We start from the raw sequence: 21317 nt of genomic DNA on the forward strand, positions 1-21317 counted from the left end.
AAAGCCACCTCAGTCCTGTACAACTTCTGTACTTATGTACATTTCTATCTCATACTTGGGACCTGAGCCATGGAATACTTGCTAAGAACACTGGAATTGGCATTAAGGTTGACCACCTTTGCTCTGGAGTCTACAGTGCCATGAAGTCGTTAGAAATAAACACCACCACTGTCTTGGACTATCTCCAGAGGTGCTCCCACATTGCTAGTCTGCTACATGACTGTCTGACCTATAGCTGCAGTCAGACAGGAGGTTAGAAACTGCTTCATTGCTGTTGCCCTGTGGATTTAAACTGCAGGTTCAGGCAGCAACATCTGCCTCTCACCCCCCAGCCGTCGGCACCTGATACTCACCCATCTTGGAGCAGGAGTTTCCAGGCACTGGGGAAAGTCTGATCAGGCATCTGTGGTTTCACTCCATACTTCTTGATATCTGATTGTGCCATTGCATACCCAAGTTTTTTGGGAAGTGAAGCTTCTGGAATAAGTGGTTCTGCACATGTGCACAAAGACCTTCAAACCAACAGAACCTGCCTAATACCTCCCCCAGCAAACGCGCAGCTGACGTCTGATTGGTCAACCATGCAGTGAGTTCAGGGTGAGGGTGGGGTGTCTGATCAAAAGGGTCTGGAACAAATAGTTCTGGAGAACTTAGAGGCACGAACAGACCACGCCAAGCTTGTAGTCTGACCGTAGCCTTTGCCTGGTGTTACAGGAAAAATCCGCATGGTCAAAGCAATGGTATTCCCAGTAGTCATGTATGGCTGCGAGAGTTGGACTATAAGGAAGGCCGAGTGCCGAAGAATAGATTCTTTTGAACTATGGTGCTGGAGAAGACTCTTGAGAGTCCCTTGGACTGCAAGAAGATCAAATCAGTCAATCCTAAAAGTAATCAACCCTGACTGTTCCCTGGAAGGCCAGATAATGAAACTGAAACTCTAATACTTTGGCCACCAAATGAGAAGGGAGACCTCACTGGAGAAGACCCTGATGCTGGGAAAGATTGAAGGTCAAAGAAGACGGGGACAGCAAAGGATGAGATGGTTAGACAGTGTCATAGATGCAACGAACATGAAATTGAGCCAACTTCAGAGGACGGCGGAAGACAGGAGGGCCTGGCGTGATCTGGTCCATGGGGTCGCAAAGACTCGGACTCGACTGTGCGACTGAACAACAACAACAACAGGAAAAATTATGGGGAGTGTGGCACCACAGTGATAATGCATAAATGGAGCCTTATACTTTGATCCTATGGATAAATTGAAATAAGTCCCTTTGAGTTTGATGGGACTTATCCCCAGGACTACAGTCTCAGGGTTCCAATGGTGAATTCCCTCATGAGGATATCCCACAGGCAAATTGGTGGGATCCACATGAGCCAACCATAACCATGAGAAATGGCAGTATCAACTGAACTGGGAGTATTCCTTAAAAATTATTCAGCATTGTTGGGTATACTTGTAAAAACTATTAACATTTAGCAGTGTTGCATAACACACACAAATGATGTGCAACTTGTACAGAACGCTCTGACCTGCAGTTCTCTCCCACGAGATGAGAAAATGATCGTGCTTGCATGGGGGAAATTCAAAAACCCCAAGGGTGGGGGGGGGTTGAGTTCCTAAGGAAGTGGTTTGAGTGTTGCCAGGAATACAAGAGAATGGTGACAGATTTGTCATATTCAACAGACATATTTAAGAGGGGGAAACCGTTGTGAGTTTGTGGAGGAGGGGAAATTCGTGCTGGCGATGGAAGCATTTTATTGTTTGGGCTCCTGCAGCATTTTTATAAGATGGCATGTAACTGGTCTAAGTTTGCACCTGTCTCCAATGAGGCAGTCTGTGGTTTGGACACCTCTGTACCACCCACTTTCTAGCTGGATTTCCTTCCCATTGGTTAAGGGGAGAGTGCATGAACGAGGTGAGAAGTGGAAAACAGCCCCTTCATTGACAGAAATGATGCGATCGGATTCTTGAGAGCCAGAGAGATAAAAGCTTTAAGGTCAAGGAGAGGAAGTCAAACTTCTCTTGTTTAGGGTTCTCAGATATTGACAACAGACAATGAGCTGCACCTTTGATTGGCCAGGGGCTGAGGAGTTCCTTTCTAAAGTGTAGATACACAATGTTATGTACAATGGAAACAAAAAATTGGTACAGTGGAAATCAAGTTTTGGCAGGCAGCTGGGTATATAAAGAGCTGCAGGTTTTTTTTCTAAAATGGGAGGGGGGAAATTATTAAAAGTAGAACATGTAAATGATTTCCATATTTCTCTTGATGCTGTTTTATCTCCCTTCATTCCCACTCTTAGCTTAGAAAATAGTTCCCAGGGGTGGGATCCTGTCAGATTTTCTGTTTTTGAAAAAGGGAGACACTTTTGTCCACTGAAGGAGACTACGTTGGGAATGATGTGCAAAAGCCATATGAGATAATGGCTGTAGTATGGAGGAGAACTGGGTGAGACTGAGGGACAGAGCTGGGTAGATTCAGAAGAAGAGTAGGTTTTTACACACTGCTTTTCTCTGCTTTAAGGAGTCTCAAAGTGGCTTATAATCGCCTTCCCTCCCTTTCCCCTCGACAGGCATCTTGGGAGGTAGGTGGGGCTTCGAGAGTTCTGGAAGAACCGTGACTGCCCCAAGGTCACCCAGTAGGCTTCATGCGGACGAGTGGGGAATCAAACCTGGTTCTCCACATTCGAGTCCACCACTCTGGACCACTATACCATGTTGGCTCTCCAGCCAATACCATATGCCAATACCATATCCAACGCCATATGATTGTGGTGGGGATGGGTGTAGAGTTGCCAGGTCCCCTCTGGCTACCAGCAAGGAATTGGGGGGGGGGGTAAGGTTGCCAGATGCGGGTTAGGAAATTCCTGGAGATTTGGGGGTGGAACCAGGGGAGGATAGGGACCTCAGTGAGGTACAATGCATAGAGTCCAACCTCCAAAGCATCCATTTTATCCATGGGATGTTATCTCTGTAGTCTGTAAATGAGCAGTAATTCCTGGGCATCCCCAGGTCCCACCTGGAGGCTGGCATCCCTTGATGGGTATGCCTTGCACTGAATCACTGTACAGTATATGGGGGGGGGAGCTTACAATGAACCCCACTGGTGGACCTCCTGATGGCACCTGGTATTTTTGGCCACTGTGTGACAGAGTGTTGGACTGGATGGGCCATTGGCCTGATCCAACATTGGCTTCTCTTATGTTCTTATTTAGGGCTAGGGTTGCCAACTCCAGGCTGGGAAATTCCTGGATATTTTGGGGTGGAGCTTGGGGTTTGGGGAGAGGAGGGAAGCCTGATGCTGGAGCACATCATCATGTTAACGATTCTTAAAAATCATTAGCAGAGCTGATAACATGTAAGAATATGTATGCAGGCTAGATAGATCAGCTCGTTAACATTTAAGCATTCAAACAATAAAACATTTTGATAGTTTAAATGGTTATTTATTGAAATGAAATCTACATCCTTAATACAAGCCAGGATTTTTTGTGTGTGTGTGGGGCCATCAAGTCACAGGTGACTTATGGCAACCCTGTAGGGTTTTGAAGGCAAGAGACGCTCAGAGGTGGGTCGCGATTGCCTGACTCTGCATAGCGCCCTGGTATTTCTTGGTGGTCTCCCATCCAAATTTGAGCCAAGGCCAAGTGTTCTTAGCAACCAAGATTCAGCAAGACCAAGCTAGCCTGGGCTACCCAGGTGAGGGCACAAGGCAGGATACCTCTTTGCAAATCTGACTTGGTTAGATTTTAATCACTCAACAACCTTTAAATATCTACAGAAACATTTCCCGTTCAGAATTCCAGCATGCAAGACGGACCACAGTTCAGAGAACACCAGTCTTTCTTGCGTCAAGGACTGCCAACACCCCAATCCTATGCAGATTTACTTGGAAGTAATTCCTACTGAGTTCAGTTTGCTGATTGCCGAGTAAGCCTCCTTAGGACTGATGCTTGGGCATCTAATTGATGTGTATGTATTAAAATTCAATGGACAGGAAGGATAATCACCATGCCTAACATCCATAAACATTGAAAGTGTATGCCCTATCTAGCAATGCCACCACATTTTCATATAGAGTGGCCTATTGTTATAACAGAATAAACAACTTACCTTCTTTTGCCTGCCGAGATGAAGGTACTTGCTTCTAAAATGCACAGTGCCCTTATCAGGGGCCAAAAGGCATACATGATGCAGCTGCTTATTTCCAGATAAGCAGTACTGAAACTAGAGGCTTTTCATCCATGCCTTTGTGTTATATATTTGCAGAACAACAAACAAATGCCATTGCCAGAAGTAGGCCGAATCTGGCAGTGCCTTTCAGGAAGTGTTCAGGGGTTGATTTAGGGTTGCTAGCTCTATGTTGTGAAATACCTGGAGATTTTGGGGGTGGAGCCTGAGGAGGGTACAGTTTAGGGAGGGGAGGGACTTCAATGAGGTATACTGCTATAGAGTCCACCGTACCAAGTGGCCAGTTTCTCCAGGCAGGGTTGTCAGGTCCCTCTGGAGTGCGGGGGATCCTCTGGTTTCTGGTGCCATCCCCAATGGGGAAGAGTTACCACCCAAAATGTGACATGCCTAAGTAACCCAGAAGTGATGTAGACATGTCGGTGACATCTGGGGGGCGACACTCTGGTTTTTGGACAAAACTCTATGGTAGAATTAGCTTCAAACGATAGAGTTTTCCCTTACATGACTGTGTCACGCAGAGGTGACATAAGCACGGTGTGCTTCTTCCCTCCCCTCTCCTGGAGCACCCCAGTAAATCCCCCGCCAGCTTGCCTTTTGGACTCCAGCAACCCTATCTTCCGGTGAGCTGATCTCTGTCACCTGGAGATCAATTGTAATAGCAGGAGACCTCCAGCTACCACCTGGAGGTTGGCAGCCTTAGGTCGACTGGTAGTGCTGGATGGGGAAAGGCTACTGTCTAGGACATTTCCTAAAGCCAGATGAGAGCAGAAAGGAAAGCTGTCAATCTGTGAGTTCCCCTTTCCTGATTCTTCGAATTATGAAGAAGTCACGAATGCTAAAATAGTACTTTACTGCTTCATGGAGAAACAAAGAGCAGTGTTTGAAAGAATGTGGGGAAAGACAGATGTAAGACTCACCCCTATAACAAGATAGACCACACCTGAAACTGTCACAGATGTTGCCGAAGCTTTATTTATTTATCTGGCATGTTTTTAACCCACCACCTTGAGGGCAGGCTTGGTTGATAAGCGTATGAGAGGCCCAAGATCACCCAGCATGTCTAACCACTCCAGAGCAATGTTTCTGCATTCCACAGTGGTTTAGTCATCCAGAGTCAACATGAAAAGTTTGTCTACAACAGTGGCTAGGGATTTTGAGCAGCTTGTCAAAACACACACACCCAACCAGCACCATCTTGAGATCCAGCAGCTGTTTTGCTGTAGCTTGGAATGTAACACAGCTGGGGACACCAGCTTCCAGGTGGGACCTGAGGTTCCTCCAGAATTACAGCTTATCTCCAGAGTACAGAGGTCAGTTCCTCTGAACAAAATGGATGTGTTGGAGGGTGGGCTCTATGGCATTGGACCCCACTGAGGTCCCTGTCCTCCTCAGCCTTTCCCCTCAAATCCCCAGGAGTTTCCCAACTTGGAGCCACCAATCCTATTTCCCCATCCTCTGCCAATGGCCAGAGAAGACTTGGCAACCCTAAAAACAACTGCTGAGCCACTGTTGTTTCTAGGATTATTACCAGTGTTTAGGTGAACTACCTGAGGTGTGTTTAACGTCAATAAACTACTTTGAGGGCTGCGGGGGTATATTTAATATATATATATGGGTATATATGGAATGTCAAGCTCGTAAGCTCGGAAGCCTGATAAAGTCAGTAATGGGCCAATCCGGCCAGGTGGTGGCAGTGCGGCGCTACGATTAAAAAAAGCAGCCCAGGAAGAACCAACGTCATCAAGCGAAGCCGAAAAGTGAATGCCTCCGGAACACGTCTGAAGCCTACAGCCGAACAAAAAAATCCCTGTCGGCTGCAAAAATGTGTGTGATTTAATTTAAATAATTATATGTTGTCCTCCCTTACCCCTATGAAATTGTTAGTCCCTTGTGTGAAATCGTGTAACTGTAAATCGCTCAGAGCCAGCAGCTCTGCCGGATTGAGCGATCAATAAATCAAAAGGTATTATTATTATTTAAATTAATTTCTATAGTGCTCCCCCCACAGCACTCTTTCGAAAAGTCTTGGGGATAGGGTTGCTTAGCAACCAGCAAGATGACTTGAGGTGGGGACTGTTGGAGAAGCGACGGCCTGCTAAGAACCTAGTTACTGTAAATACCCCTGAATGAATTAGTCCACTAGTTCCCTAGGGGGAGCTGTAGTGCATTCTCTGGTATTTAGGGTTTATTGAATGTTATTAAATGTTTTCTCTTGCAGCTCAGCTTACCTCTTGTTGTTTCTCTCTCTGCCTCTGCTGTGCCTTCGTGCTGGTGCACTGAAGGCCTCTCTGTTGTATTAGTGGCCTGCAGTTCTTTCCTAAATCCCACTGCAGTAAATTCATTGAAAGCAAACTCCAAAGTGTGGATTAGTTCCTTGACTCTGCCAAAAGGAACATAAAGGGGGTGTAGGATTGCCAGGTCTTACCTGGCTGCTGGCAGGGGGCTCCAACACAGGTCCCTGGAGCTTCTGCCACATGCACATCATGATGACGTCACCCAAAAGTCATGCAGGGAATGCTCTAGCATTTGGCCAAAAACTCTATGATCACCACAGAGTTTTAGCCAAATGCTACAGTGTCCCCTGCATGGTGCTCTTCGGAGGCGGGGCTCACCTCACCAGCCAGGCAGCCGGCGGTGAATTAGGGGCCCCAAAAATAGGGAAAACTCCACCCCCATTGGGGACAGATGCCAACCCTAAGGGAGAGTGACTTTAGTGTGATGTTGGCTGTGTCTTTACATCCCTTCTGGAGAAAACCAGGAAGTGACAACGGGTGGCTTTAGATAAAATCATAGGTGGTTTCCAGAGTTCCCTAATGTTCCATTTCCATTCCCCTAATGTTACCATCTTTTTCTTGTGTCCACACAACTTTGCTAACATCCCTGTGCTGTCCCAGTTTTTCCTCAACTAGGAACTTTCCTGAACTAGTTTTTCCCATACTTCTTTTTCCATTGGAGAATGAATTTGCAAGATAGCCTCTGAACATTTTCCCCCACCCTCATGGATTGCCAGAGAGGGCGGGGGTTAGGGTGGTGATCATTTCTTTAAACTTTGCATGCCAGCGTTTCAAGCTGGAGAGCACCTGCGCTGAAACAAAACTTCAGCCCCATTGGGAGGCCCGACACCAGCAGCCAATCATTGCCTTCCTTACCATTCCTTCGTCCACATTCTAGCATATCCCTGGGCACTATTTCCAAATGCATTTTGCAGTGCTTGCAGCGAGCCTAAAAACACGCAGTCAAAGGAAACAAGCTGTCGTGAGCTATGTATCTGATGCAAGTCAGGTAAAGGAAGTCAGAATTTTGAGAGAGAGCCAATGAGAGAGAACATTCAAACGTGGGAAGAGAGGCAACCAATGAGGGATGAGACGTGTATACCAGGTACAGCTCTCAGATTTGGTATGGTGGGCAGGGAATGTACTTGTAAGAGGATTTCTCAGACCTTTTGAGGCTGCTGAAGCACTGCAATGCTGCACAAAAACCACAAAAAGCAGACAACCAATCCACAATGTGAAATGTGAAGAGATGGAACACTGACGAGGGGAAAAAATGAAGAAAACGTGTGTAATGAATGCGCTGATAGTGCAATAATCAGAACTGCCACAACACCAAAGAAAACCCGGAAGGCAGTCTGGAAAACACCACAGACTTTCCAGCAATTCCTAGAGCTGTATCACTTGGGTTTCTGCTGGGAGTGACCCAAACATAGCCGCCATTGCCAGTTTTTTTCCTCCTGCTGCCACTTGGAGCAATGATGAGCAACTAGGGCTGCTGGCAGGAGACCTGGCATCCCTACTTGGGGGGATGAGCACCAGTGGGGTGCCAACCTCTGGGGGGTGCCTGGAGATTCACCAGAACTATAACTGATCCCCAGACTACACAGATCAGTTTCCCTGAAGAGAACAGCTGCTTTGGAAGGTGGGCTGTATGGCACTATACCCTGTGGAGGTCCCTGCTGCCCTTCCCCAAATCCCCAGGAATTTCTTGACCTAGTGTTGGCAACCCTAAACACCAGGGAAAAGAGAAGACTTGGCATCAAAACAGACAAGTTAACAGGCACATTTGAATCGGCCAGTGAGGTTACCCTACCCTTCCCTAGTTTCTCCAACCGGAATTTTCTCTACAGAGATATGCATGAGACAAACTTTATCTCTCTAGTAGTTCTCGCAGTGATCTACAGATCTGGCGTATCAGATTGTAGGGTTGCCAGGCCGTGCCCAGCAATCGGTGGGAGCTTTGGGGTTGGAGACATGGGGAGGGGGGGTAGACAGTGTTGTGTGTGCCATGTTGTCACTTCTGAGGAAATTTGGAAGGACTCTTGAGCAGCTCTAGGAATCACCAGAAACTTTTTGTTGTTGTTCAGTCGCACAGTCGAGTCCGACTCTTCGCGACCCCATGGACCAGATCCAGCCAGGCCCTCCTGTCTTCTGCCGTCCTCTGAAGTTTGCTCAATTTCATGTTCGTTGCATCTATGACACTGTCCAACCATCTCATCCTTTGCCGTCCCCGTCTTCTTTGACCTTCAATCTTTCCCAGCATCAGGGTCTTCTCCAGTGAGTGCTCTCTTCTCATTTGGCGGCCAAAGTATTTGAGCTTCACCAGAAACTATGTTAACATAAAACTATGTTATGCAGCAATTCCTAGGGCACTTCCGGGAAAACCTGGATGTAACCCTGAATAGCTCTAGGAATCACCGGAAACTATGGCAAAACGTGCAGTGATTCCTAGAGCTACCCGACATCACTGTGGGGGTTCCTCTGGAAGTGATGTCAGAGTGCATGACATGTGTGTGCTTTTGTTCTCCCACTGCTGCTCAGAGTGGCAGCAAGCAACAAGGCCTGGCAACCCTAATCAGATGAGCTCAGGCCCATTCTGTAGCCATGCTCCATTTCACATCCCCCAAAAGAACCCAGCACAAGAGTTGTACTGTCAATAACGACCATGAAACCAAGACATTTCTACTCTTCCCCACCAAGGAGTTCTTCACATAGAATAGCAGTCATCAAGCACAGCAGGCCTCTGAATAAGAGGAATCTTTCCCACTCCATACAGCCACTGTGTTTGCTACAGCTATTGCTCCTTTCTCCATACTTGCAACATGGGTAATCACGTTCTTTTGACACATGCGGTGGACATGCGTCAGGCAGTCGCAGCCTACCTGGCTCCCCAGCAGGGATCTGCCACACACCTTCTCTTCATACCATTCACTGTAACAGAAACCTGGATGTGTCTGAAGCAAATGTGACGTCATTCTGCTTAGGCTGCTGTTTCGTGTTGCCTGGTCAAGGCCTTGAAAGCATGCCAGGTCGGGAAGTTTGCAAATAACTCTTCAATCACTCTAATCTGCTGCTGGTATCAGCTGGCCTCCCCAATACCCTTGCAGCGGGAAATCGGACTTGCTCCTTAGCAATTCTGAACCAAATATTAACCCTTGCAATGCTGGGTATTCCAAAAACTCACCAAACAAGTTTGAGCTAACAAGGAAGCAATTGTTTGTTTGTGCTTTACATTGTTTGTTTGGGCTTTACAGAAATGGGACTTCTGGAGCTCTGAGCTTTCACAGAAATCCCTTTCGTTTGAAAGGCTTCTGAGAGACTTACAAGATTAAATGTAGTGGCTTCCAAGGTTTAGAAAATCCACAGTGTGTGGTGGGGCCTCCCAGCAAGAAACATCTTCAGGGCAGGTTTATTGGCACTAAACAGGCTTTTGGACATGCCACGACTCATGACTACAAATTACGGCACCATGGTAATAGCTGGGAGGGTAAGCATTTCTCTGTGTGCGACATACGTTGAGCACAACAACTTTGAAACTTTCTATACAGCAGAAAAGATAATAGAACTCTGTATACTGGGAAGACAGGAGGGCCTGGCGGGAGCTGGTCCATGGGGTCGCAAAGAGTCGGACTCGACTGTGCGACTGAACAACAACAATACTGGGAAAACTTACAGTTCTGATAGGATGCTGGTCAATTCTGTTTGTCTCAAGAACTTCTGCAAAAAGGAACCAAATGTTCAAGCTACGACCCTATCATACAACTCAAACACACGAAACTAGGCTGTGTACCAAAGCACTGTGTAAGCAAATGCTATGCCAGTGCTACCTAATACTGTTTATATTTCAGGTTAGCCACAAGCTCTAGGTCAGTTTGTTTAAATGACATTTGAGCATGCCCCCCCTGCATTCCAGTTCAGTAGCCGGTACCTAGATTACGACTGCGAAGAAGCTTCTATGCGAGAGTTATATTTCGAAGCACATGATTCTCTTAGACCAGTTGGCTTGTTCAGTTCTCTACAGTTCCCTTGCTAGCTAGATGGCTAGTTGCAGGAAGTTGTACAGCGGGGGGGGGGGGTTTCCTATTGAATAGCCCTATAGCATCTGAACTTTGGGGGACAGCAGGATTTTTCGGTTACTCATGCTCACTTTCCAGGAGTTTGACCAGTCACACTGGGGCTTTGGAGCAAGTCACCATCAAATGTGTCAGTAACTCTCAACTAATTCAGTCACAACTCATAGTTCAGTAGACATCCTGAACTGCTTTCTGGAACGAGTTCAGTAGCACCTTAAAGACTAACAAAATATGTGGTAGGGTATGAACTTTTGTGAGTCACTACTGGCTTCTTTGGAAGTAATGAGCACTGGCTTCTTTGGAAGTAGTGCTCACTACTTCCAAAGAAGTGAGTGGTGACTCACAAAAGCTCATATCCTACCACAAATTTTGTTAGTCTTTAAGGTGCTACTAGACTCTTACTCTTTTCTACTGCTACAGATAGACTAACATGGCTATCCATCTTGTGCTTTCTGGAATGAGAAAGGCCCAGATGAGAAAGTCATCAATTTAAGATGATTCCAGAAAAGACTCACTGAAGTTTAGACTTTTCTGGATGGAGTTGCACTTGCTCTTGGGGAAGGCCATTACATCTGGGATTGCAAGAGGTATCAGTAGCTTTTATAGCATGCAGTACTTTTCAGTAGCTTTGGCTGATACGACAGCTGCAGTCTTTCCTTCAGAAGTATCATTTGACCCGTCAGTCATGTACTTATTTGTAGTAGTCCAACCTCGATGTTGTCTATTCTTCAGGAGGCAGCCTTGGAAGACTGTCTGAAAGATGCAGCTATTTCAAAATCCAGCAGCAATTATGGATCCCACCAATTCCAAAAAGACTTGGACTGGCTAGAGGTGCACTTCTGGACACATTCTGATTTCCCTACGTAGTCCTACATTGTCTGGGAATGGGGGATTTTGAAAAACTCTTTCATAGGAACCAGCCTGGCTGTTCAGATTAGAAGCTCTGTGCACCCCACTGAGTACAAGGCAAGTGTCTAAGGATGTTTTGGTACTACAGTGGAAGGCCTAGTCTGATGTTCTCCTTAGTCTAAACATCCTTAGACATTTATCTGGTATCCACTTGACAGTCTAAGGTACCTGCCAAAGATTCTTCATCAAAGCATCGGCTAATTCTGCTACTTTTGTGGTTTGATCCCATATTTCTGCCTTGCTTTCATGGCAAGTATCAGAACAGTCATTCTAGATAAACCCAATAGCTACAACTTCTTTTATCTGCTTCTACTTGGTCAGTTTAGGCCTCCATGACCTCTGCCACTGCTTGGTCAGTTTAGGCCACCATGACCTCTGAAGTGTGGGATAAACATCTCAAACGTGCCAATTTCCATAGGACAATCCAAGAGAGATCCTACTTTGAAGTCAAGTTACATTTAATGTCAGAACACTTGATGACTACTTTTTACATTGTAACAAGATCCATAAATTTCTACATTTCCAGTCAGGGAAGACACACATAAATGGATAGCTTTTTCTTGTATTACAGGAAAGTGCAGGAGAGTATGTACACGGAGAAAAAAAAAACCCAGCTTAACCAACTGGTAGAACTGGTCACTGCAGACAGTATTTTCTAGTAAAAGGATTACCAGGCTTGCACTTATTCCAATCATTTTAACAGATACTGTTTCAAGTTTATATTCCTAAAAATGCCAAGAACAACCACTGAGATACACAATCCATAACAGTTGGGTCCGTTCTCCAGAATCTGGGTGTCCATTTTGATAGTTAAAGACTTCTCGCTGAAATGCTACATCCCTCTGTGAATAATCCCAGCCCCAAATGTGGCCTGCTGAGCAAAGTGGCAATTTCATTTGACAAACCAAGTTATTAAACACAAATTCGTTTCCCAGTTGTACAACAGTATGGGGATTCCTTCAAATCTTGCATTTCTGTCTCTGTCCCTTTCTCATTACTGGTTTGCTTATAGAAGCAGGATCTTGTCAACCAATATTTTACTAGAGAAGAAAAAATTGTAATTTGTTCGTTTGTCTTGGACAAGAAAGCACCAGAGTTTCTCTCAACTCCCACTGGATTAGATATATAACGTTAGAGCCAAATATACTTTTTTGTACTGGCCGGTTAGGACCCAAACACACCACTTGCCCTATTTCTTCATTTACCCTTTTTCTCACCTTTGACATTCATTGGAGGAGGTGGGGGTTGGAGTGTTGAAAGTTCTTAAAGCTAGAAGTATTAGAAAATGTTTAATCTAGGCAACCTTGTGCTGTTTCCTTCCCTTGTGGGTGGAGGTGGGTGGAGGTGAACGCAAGGCTACGTGACTTCATCCAGCAAGTATCCAGTTTCCCATTCACCTCACTTTAGATGACCGTTAAGTTGTAGACAGGAGTGAAGGACTAGCGGACACCAAACCCCCCCCCAAAGTTCAGTCTATATCCACAAGAGCCAAAGTTCTTTCCCACAAGATGTAAGCTGGTCTCTAAACAAATTCCTTCCTTGGCTTCAGGTGGCAGCAACCCAAGGTCTTTTTGGAATGATTCACAATATGTAAGTGGATCAATGAGGCAGACAAATACAGAGTGAAGACCATAACAGAAGGGTCCAATTATCCATAACATCTTTTGCCAATGAAGTCCAGTAATACTTGCTTCTGATGGGAAAAAAATTAAGATGGTTTAGCATGCAGGCTCACGTGTACATCTCTCACTGGTGTGCAGGTATAGAAAAGAACAAGAGTCTATTAGCACCTTAAAGACTAACAAAATTTGTGGCAGGGTATGAGCTTTCATGAGTCACTGCTCACTTCTTCAGAGTGTAGGTATAGTTAGGGTTGATTACTAGTGGAGGTCTTATATGGTGCTGCAGTTAAGAGCATCTGGGAAACTTAAGTTTCAAGTCCTTGCTCTGTCATGAAACTCACTGGGTGAGCTTTGGCCAACCATTCTCCCTCAGCCTAACAAGGTTGTTGAAAGAATGAAAGGAGTGGAGAGTACCAGATAAATCATCTTGAATTTCCTTGGAGGAAGAGTGAGATAAGAATACTAAAAATGCCCATGGATTAAAAATACCAAAACTGAGCAGAGTATGCTCCAATTTACTTTGTCGGTTTCTAAATACCATATTGCAAAAATAAAGCACTTTTGAGGATCTAATTTCACATGTCTATATTTTTATCAATTGGTCATACATTGCACTGTGACACTGTCAATACAACTAATTTTCAATATGGCCCCATCAGTGGGTACTTAAATCTGTACATTGGGGCTATGCAGAAAGAAAGGACATTCCCTACATACTTGGAGGACGTCCCAGGTTTGCAAAAAAATGCCATACCTTTCAAAGGGGGGGATTAGCAAACCCTCCAAAAAAACAACAACCCAGCAGTATGCTGAGCACTGTAGCGGGCCAGTGGTGTGTGTGGGGGAGACAGGAGCTGGGTCGTGGTCTTCTTTGGTAACACCAAGGTTAAAGGAGGCTCCTGCAATGGTGATTTTCCAGAGACAAAAAAAGTTTGTTCTATTTTGATGTGCTTAGTTATGTTTGTTGGCTTTTATGTTTAATATGTTGCATTATAAATGTGTTCCTTTATAATGGTATAAACTGTGTTGAACGGGACTAAAATAAGGGTATAAACCACACTGAACAGAAGATGGGCTAAGCTAAAAAAGTTGACCAGGGATTTGCCTTTAGATAGGGACATGTATGAATAACAAGAGGCTTAGGGTTGCCAAATGGGGCCGGGGGGTGAAGGCCCAATTTCCATTGCAGCGGAATTGGGGCCCGGGGGGAACCCCACCCCCGAAGCTGCGTCACCAGAGGTGACGCAGCCATGTTGCTGACGTTGGGGGCGTGGCTGAGCTCGTCGGGGGGAAAACCATACGGTTTTCCCCCCGACGAGCTCGGCCACGCCCCCAACGTCGGCGACGTGGCTGCGTCACCTCTGGTGACGCAGCTTCGGGGGCGGGGCCCTGAAGAACTCCCGGACCACGGCGAGGCTCCCCCGCTCCGAGGGGTGAGTCCACTTGGCAACCCTAGTCAGGCTGTGGTTACTGCTACAAAGAAAAGCAATTTAAAAACTTACCAAGTCTATACAAACGGATTGCCAAAAGGATCCCCAAATAAAGCAGAAGACTGAACTGTAGCCTAGAAGAAATTGAACAAAAAAACCCCTTCTCAGTACTGTAATGGGAATTTTGTATTGGAATACATTTTTTTTCATGCAAGTGTCTTACCAACATGCAAGAGTGTGCTTTTTCATCTATGCAATCTGAATCAAGCCCATCCCTGGAGGTTAACACTGAAGTAATAGCAACTCACACTTTGCAAGGGAGTTGGCACTAGAATATAGATGGCCACCACTGCATTGTTAAGCACTTACAGCCTTCCCTCCTCCTCGGAAGAAAATTACTCCAGATATTACAGCTCAGAACTTAAGGGCTGGTGTGACAGACTGTGCTGTAAAAGCTTATATGAGCTGCGTAAACATGTAATGGGCTGTGAAGGATTAATGTCTCACAGAGCCAGAGAGCCTTGAGTGACAGGCTGCTCAAAGGAATTTGATCTGTTAGTGTCAGGTGAGAAGAAAGACTTGGGAACTGACTGCTGAAGAGAACTCAGTTTGAGTTTAGCCCTGACTGGAAACTTTAACTCTGACTGAGGAGACTTTAGCTCTGACTGAAAATAGTTTCATACTGACTGAGGACTGGGAAGGTTGGTAAGGAGGAGTGGCTGCCATTCAGGCCAGGAAAAGGGACAGATCTTCTCGTTAGGGAAGAGATTCCCTGCCCACTCTGTGATCCCTGGTGTGTTTAGTGAAAGAATTTGGGTACTTGGTAGTGTATCCTGCCTTCTGAAACCTGAAGAGTCAGTTAAACTCAAGAAAGTGAACTGGAATGTTCAGGAAACACTGAAACCAAAGCCTCTCATCTCTAAGACTTTGTAAAAAGCTTAAGAACTCCCGCATGCTGGAAATATATGAACTGGAGTTAGTGATTATATTACGTTACCTCAGAGTTTATTATTGATTTACACCTTGGATATTTCCCTCTCTATGTTGAATAAAATATATTTTTATTTTTGAACGTTCTAAAGCCTCTCCTATAGGAGCTGCGGTGGCTCAAGTGGTTAAGACGCTGAACTGCAGGCTGTGGAAGGTCGGTAGTTCAGCGGTTCAAGACCCGGGTGCCGCAAGACGGAGTGAGCTCCCGTCTCTAGTTCCAACTCCTGCCAACCTAGCAGTTTGAAAGCAAGAAATTGCAAGTAGATAAATAGGTACCACTTTGGTGGGAAGGTAACAGCGTTCCGTGCGCCTTGGTGTTTAGTCATGCCGGCCACATGACCACGGAAACGTCTTAGAACAGTGCTGGCTCTTCGGCTTTGAAACGGAGATGAGCACCGCAACCCTAGAGTCGGATTCGACTGGCTTTCGAGCAAGGGAACCTTTACTTTTACTAAAGCCTCTCATGTGCCATTTTCAGAAGTTTAATTTAAGAAGGTGATCTTGTCTCTTCCCTCAAGTTCCTGGGCTGAGCCAGCGTCAAAATACAATAAAGTAACAGGGTGGGACAGCCATATATCTTCAGATAAGAAGGAAATAAAGGGTCTTGTTCAGTCAGAAAGGAAAGGGGAAAATGGAGGGGAAACCCTGCACCTGACTGAGGGAACAAGGCTAAGTCATAATAGCTGGCCATCCCTTTCCCACCCAAACAGGATGGGTATTATTCATTTAGTTTGATTTTTATCCCACCCTCCCTGCAAGCAGGCTCAGATTACAAATCACAAAAACAACAATATAATTTAGATCATTAAAACCATATTTCTATTAAAACACAAACCAAACACAATCAGGGTGGATTCACCTTGACAACGATGTTCAGTTTGAACCGGTTCCATTTGGCCAGCACTTTCAATGGGGAGGCCGAGGTAGATTTGGATGTCTGCTGCCTCATCCAAATTTCCAAAAGCCCGGCAGAACAGCTCCATCTTGCAGGCCCTGTGGAATTGTAATAAATCCCACAGGGTCCTGATCTCAGGAGGGAGCTTGTTCCACCAGGCTGGGGCCAGGGCAGAAAAAACCCTGGCCCTAGTCAAGGCCAGCCGGACATCCTTGGGGCAGGGGACAACCACAAGATGTTGATCAATTGAGCGCAATGCTCTGCGAGGGCGTAAGGGGAGAGGCGGTCTCGAAGACCTGCAGGGTCCCTGGCCATATAAGGGTTTTGAAGGTTAACACCAAAACCTTGAACTGGATCTGGTACTTTATTGGCAGCCAGTGCAGTTGGCACAGCACTGGCTGGATGTGAGCCTGGACAGGCGTCGCTGTCAGCACACGTGTCACCGCATTCTACACTAGCTGCAGTTTCTGGGTCAGGTTCAAAGGCAGTCCCATGTGCAGCAAAGTTACAATAATCCAGACTGGAAGCGACCATTGTGTGGACCACTGTAGCTATGTCCTGGGAAGTGAGATACAGGACCAGCTGCAGCTGGCAAAAGGCTGATCGAGCAATGGTGGCAGCCTGGGTCTCCACTGAAAGAGAAGTGGAGGTCCTGTTCTCTTGAAGCCAACCAGTCATGGCCTGTAATGCCGTATCCAGTACCTCTGGGGTGGAGTCTGGCCAGCTACCCGTCAACAGATAGATCTGGCCCATACCTCTGGACCAACTGGGCAAGGGGGCACATATTGATGTTAAAGAACACTGGGGAGAGAACAGCCACTTGCGGCACCCCACATTCTAGTGGGTGTCACTGGGACAGTTCCCCCTCAAGCACCACCCTCTCCCTGACCGTGAAGGAAGGGGGAAAAGCCACTGTAAAGCAGTCCCCTGTATCCCAAAGTTGGGGAGGTGGTGGGTCAAGAGATCATAGTTGACCGTGTTGAACGCTGCTGTTAGATCAAGAAGCAACAGCAGTGTTGACCAGCCTCGATCCAGATGTCTTTGGAGAACATCTGTAAGGGTGACCAGCAGAGACAGCAAGTGGGCCACTAACCAAAGTGATTTGGTGGTGCCCAAACCACACTTGCCTAAAGCAACAATTATGCAGTACATGCACACTCCACTGCTTCTTACCAGATGCACACCTGTATGGAATAAGCAATTTGTTCCATGTATGGACTGCTGCCATCTAGTATGCTTACATACATAATAGGATGATTGCTCACTCACAGCTGCCTAAGGATGTGCAGAAATTCTAAAGATGATCTATGATGATCTATGCAGTTAGATCTTCTATGCATCGTTCTGTGCATACTTCAGACTGGGTGGCACAGGAATGAGGAAGCAGTGGGTTTAGAAGACCCTACATGTGATAATTGCAGGATGATTCCTATAATTGCAGGATGATTCCTATAAGATAGAGGTAGGACTAGGTACCACCTTTGATACACCCTGCCATTAAATCCTGTGCCCCATGATCAACTATAGCAAATTAATAGTCTCTGATCTTGTGCCTACATTCTGTAGGAATGAAACTCTCACACTGTTACCTAGCCCTGCAGCTCCTAGTACATTGCTGATACACTGACACACAACTGACTATACCAGCCAGCCGCCTTGGGTTCAAATACTTACAGAATTTAGTGAGGGAGCACCAAAAGGGTCTGTCATAAAAGGGTTTTCAAACAGGTCCTCAGCAGGATTTTTAAGGGGCGCAGTGGTTTGTCTAGGAGCAGGCTTTGGTGGCACTAAGGTGAGGGGAAAAAAAATACTTGTAGCTTTAAGTCACTTTCATGCAATAGAGCAACAAACCTTTGACACTTAAAATAGATGTTTCACCCTTTGTGTCAATTAACTTTGCATAGGATGGCACCATTATGCCAGACCTATAGCTAACCCTCATTAATAAGCATGCTGATTTTTCATGTGTATTAAAAATCCATTTATTACAAATCCACGGGTTACTTTTGGGGGAATGTAGATACCCCAAATACTAAGTGTACAGATGCTTTATGAGACTGTACCCTATACGTGGTATGATTAGGCTGCTTGCAACAGATCCGCACAATCATTGTCCAAAGACAAGCACTCAAAAAAGACTTGAGCTACAGCTCCTGTTACTGGAAGAACGAGAGCATGAACGATCATTTGGTTACTACAGAATCAGAGCACAACAGCAGTGTTCTTTAAAATGTCTTTAATACAGCATTTCTACTTGCTGTAAACTTTCTAGCATTTCATCACAGAAGACACAATCTGAAACCTCTTGGAAAAAGAGTCAGTTTTAATTCTGGAAAGCAGAACTCCTTAGGAAGGTTTTTTTTGGATAAAGGAGACAAGAGCCTACAATCCAATCTGATAAGGGCAGAAACGCGGGGTATAAGTTCTGTAAATAAAATAAACAAACATGAGGATCCTTAAATGCCTTCACTGAGGTTGCCCCAGTATGGGACCAATACTTCTTTACCTCACACCACACTTGTGTAGAACCCTTTATAGCATAAAACTCATGGATCCACCATCTGCTTAGTTAGATCATTGGCCTACTAAGGCCAGTATTCCCTACTCTGATGGGCAATGGCTTTTCAGAATTTCAAGGAGAGGTCTTTCACATTGCATGCAGAAGGTCCCAGATTCAGTTCCTGGTATCTACAAAGGTAAAGTAGAGAAACGGCCATTATGAGAACTGGAATGCTCCCACAGGGCTAGAGCAACCTGTTTTCACCTTGTTAATCCTTACAGGGTTGCTACAAGATGTCAAACAACATTCCCATTTTACAGATGGGTTAACAGAACGAGGGATGGACAGGCAACTGAGTCTTCTCAACTGACGTTTGGTCATTTAACTAGAAACTAATTTGTACTAGACTAACTATATTTGAGTCCATTAGCACCTTATTGAGGCCAATGTTTTTTGGAACATAGAATCATAGAGTTGGAAGGGGCTATAACAGACCATCTAGTCCAAACCCCTGCCCAATGCAGGACCAGCCTAAAACATCTCTTGACATTTAGAGTGTCAAAGTTGTCTTCATCAGATGTCTAGTTACCTGATGAAGGGAGCTTTGACTCTTGAAAGCTTATACTCTGGAGATCTTGTTGGTCTGTAAGGTACTACTGGGCTCAGGTCTAGCTCTTCTACTACAGACCAACATGGCTACCCCCTGAAACTAATTCATACTAGATTAATGAAACTGCACTCAGCTAGACACCACATAAAGACAGCCCATCAGGCACACTTGAGTATTTTCCTCTAGCTACTAGGAAGGGGTAGGAGAAGAGGGAAAGGTCAGAAGACCTTCCCCTAGAGAACACGGATAACAAGAGAGGCAGCTTTACCACTGATTTTAGCAGACAGCTGACTAGCTTCATAGTCATCATGGTCAGCCACGTCTTGAGGAACCCCTACTTTGTTAGTGAAGTAACTGGCAAAGGCTCCAGAGGCACCAGACAGACCTTGTTGCTGCTCTGCCCTCCTGGCAGGCACAGCAGGTGGCTTCGTCAGCTGGAAGTCTTTGAACATCTCTCTTACATCCTTTATCTCCTTATCTCCAAGAGGGTCCAGAGCTGTGAAGGCGTCGCTTTCCTTCTTGGCCGGCTCTTTCGGAGGTGCAGTTCTGGGAGGCAACTGAGGCGGAGGACTGGTTGAGGACATGGAAGACAACAACGTCGGGAGGGGGGCAGCTAGTGTGGATGGGAACATGCTGGCCTGAAAAGGGTTTCCTGTGGAGGACGGCTGTGCCCAGGCGTTTGGAGGAGAAACTCGTGCTGGCTGACCCCAAAGATCAGGAGCCGGAGGCTGGCTCGGGGCTCCTAAGGATGCTGACTGATTCCAGCCAGGAACTTGTGGAGTAGCGCCGAATCCAAGGGGCTGAGGAAAGCTTGCTGGCTGAGCACCCAGAACAGATCCAGGAAATACTGAACTGGGCTGGCTGAAGACAGTAGATGAGGGCCCCCATGCTGGTGTCGGGGAAGTCACTGTAGGCAAGCCACCTAAGGAGGGAAAAAGCCAGATCTGTTATGCTGAAGCAGTTAGTGGACATTTCAGAAGCTTCCGGAAGCCACTGTTCCTTGCTAGGCCTGCAATCGCGATATTGGTGTTCCTTGATCCACTCCTGTGCAGAAATGATCTCTCTGCAGCACCACTTCCCCCCACAGTGCTTACTAACCTAGTCCAGACATGGGTGGTACTGCAGGAGCACTGGCTTTGAAGAGGTCCAGAGGGCTGGTTTGCACGGGGGCCGGCTGGACTGCGGCAGTAGTCAAGGCGCTGGTTGTGGGAAGGCCAGGAGCAAAAATGTCTGATCCAAACAAGTCATTAGCTGCACTCTGAAAGGGAAAGATCCATTTTCTAGGTTACCACAATAGTTAAAGAGTTTTCCATGCAAGTGTTACTTAGGGACCTTATATACACTGCCTGCTTGGAGGCCCATTATCAGGTAGCTTCCACTTCAAACCTTCTCTAAAGGACTCCCTTCCACCTGATCTTTGGCATTTTGGGCATAAGTTTTGGTTTCACAGCTAGAGAGCCAGTGGTTTTCTCCTGCTCCAATGTCTGATCAAGTGGAAGAGCAGACAGCGGATATGCCAGAAGGATTCTCATGATTGTATCAAAGCACAGACCTCGGGCAGGTTACCAGTGAAACTGAATCACTAGCCAATAGTTTTGCTGTTACTTTAGGATAAGGGCCAAGATCATTCCTGCAAAGAGGTAAGAGACCTATTACTCTAGAGATTACTCTAGAGGGTGAGCCGTTTACATGGCCAGGCCAACAAAGTACGCAAAAATTCTCTACCCTTTCCCACAAGGGTCTGAAGTCCATCCTAGGCAGTACACTACTACTTCACTGACTACCTTCCCCTCTCAGTTGAAGTGCTCAAGCTTTTCTCT

General features: G+C 46.0%; 2 protein-coding genes across 3 annotated transcripts in view; both read right to left on the reverse strand.

Annotated features, from left to right (window-relative positions):
• The window catches only part of C9 (complement component 9), a 31716-nt gene extending 31271 nt beyond the window's left edge, over window positions 1-445 (reverse strand). The window contains exon 1 of the mRNA XM_015420156.1: window positions 354-445. Within this exon, the coding sequence (XP_015275642.1) occupies window positions 354-445 (92 nt within the window). The remainder of the gene's footprint in view (window positions 1-353) is intronic.
• An 11457-nt stretch (window positions 446-11902) lies between these two features.
• Window positions 11903-21317, reverse strand: part of DAB2 (Dab, mitogen-responsive phosphoprotein, homolog 2 (Drosophila)) — a 43211-nt gene continuing 33796 nt past the window's right edge. Inside the window, exons 11-15 of one of the 2 annotated variants that reach the window (XM_015420158.1) lie at window positions 20596-20755; window positions 19883-20419; window positions 18062-18174; window positions 14575-14636; window positions 11903-13143 (exon numbers count right to left, since the gene is read on the reverse strand). In XM_015420158.1, coding sequence (XP_015275644.1) covers window positions 14580-14636; window positions 18062-18174; window positions 19883-20419; window positions 20596-20755 — 867 coding nt within the window. In that variant the 3' untranslated portion in view covers window positions 11903-13143; window positions 14575-14579. Of the gene's footprint in view, window positions 13144-14574; window positions 14637-18061; window positions 18175-19765; window positions 20420-20595; window positions 20756-21317 lie in introns of both variants that reach the window. The other variant, XM_015420157.1, reaches the window with a different exon arrangement.

This window comes from Gekko japonicus, unplaced genomic scaffold (genome assembly GCF_001447785.1).
Source record: "Gekko japonicus isolate JY-2015 unplaced genomic scaffold, Gekko_japonicus_V1.1 scaffold86, whole genome shotgun sequence".
NCBI classification, from domain to species: Eukaryota; Metazoa; Chordata; class Lepidosauria; order Squamata; family Gekkonidae; genus Gekko; species Gekko japonicus.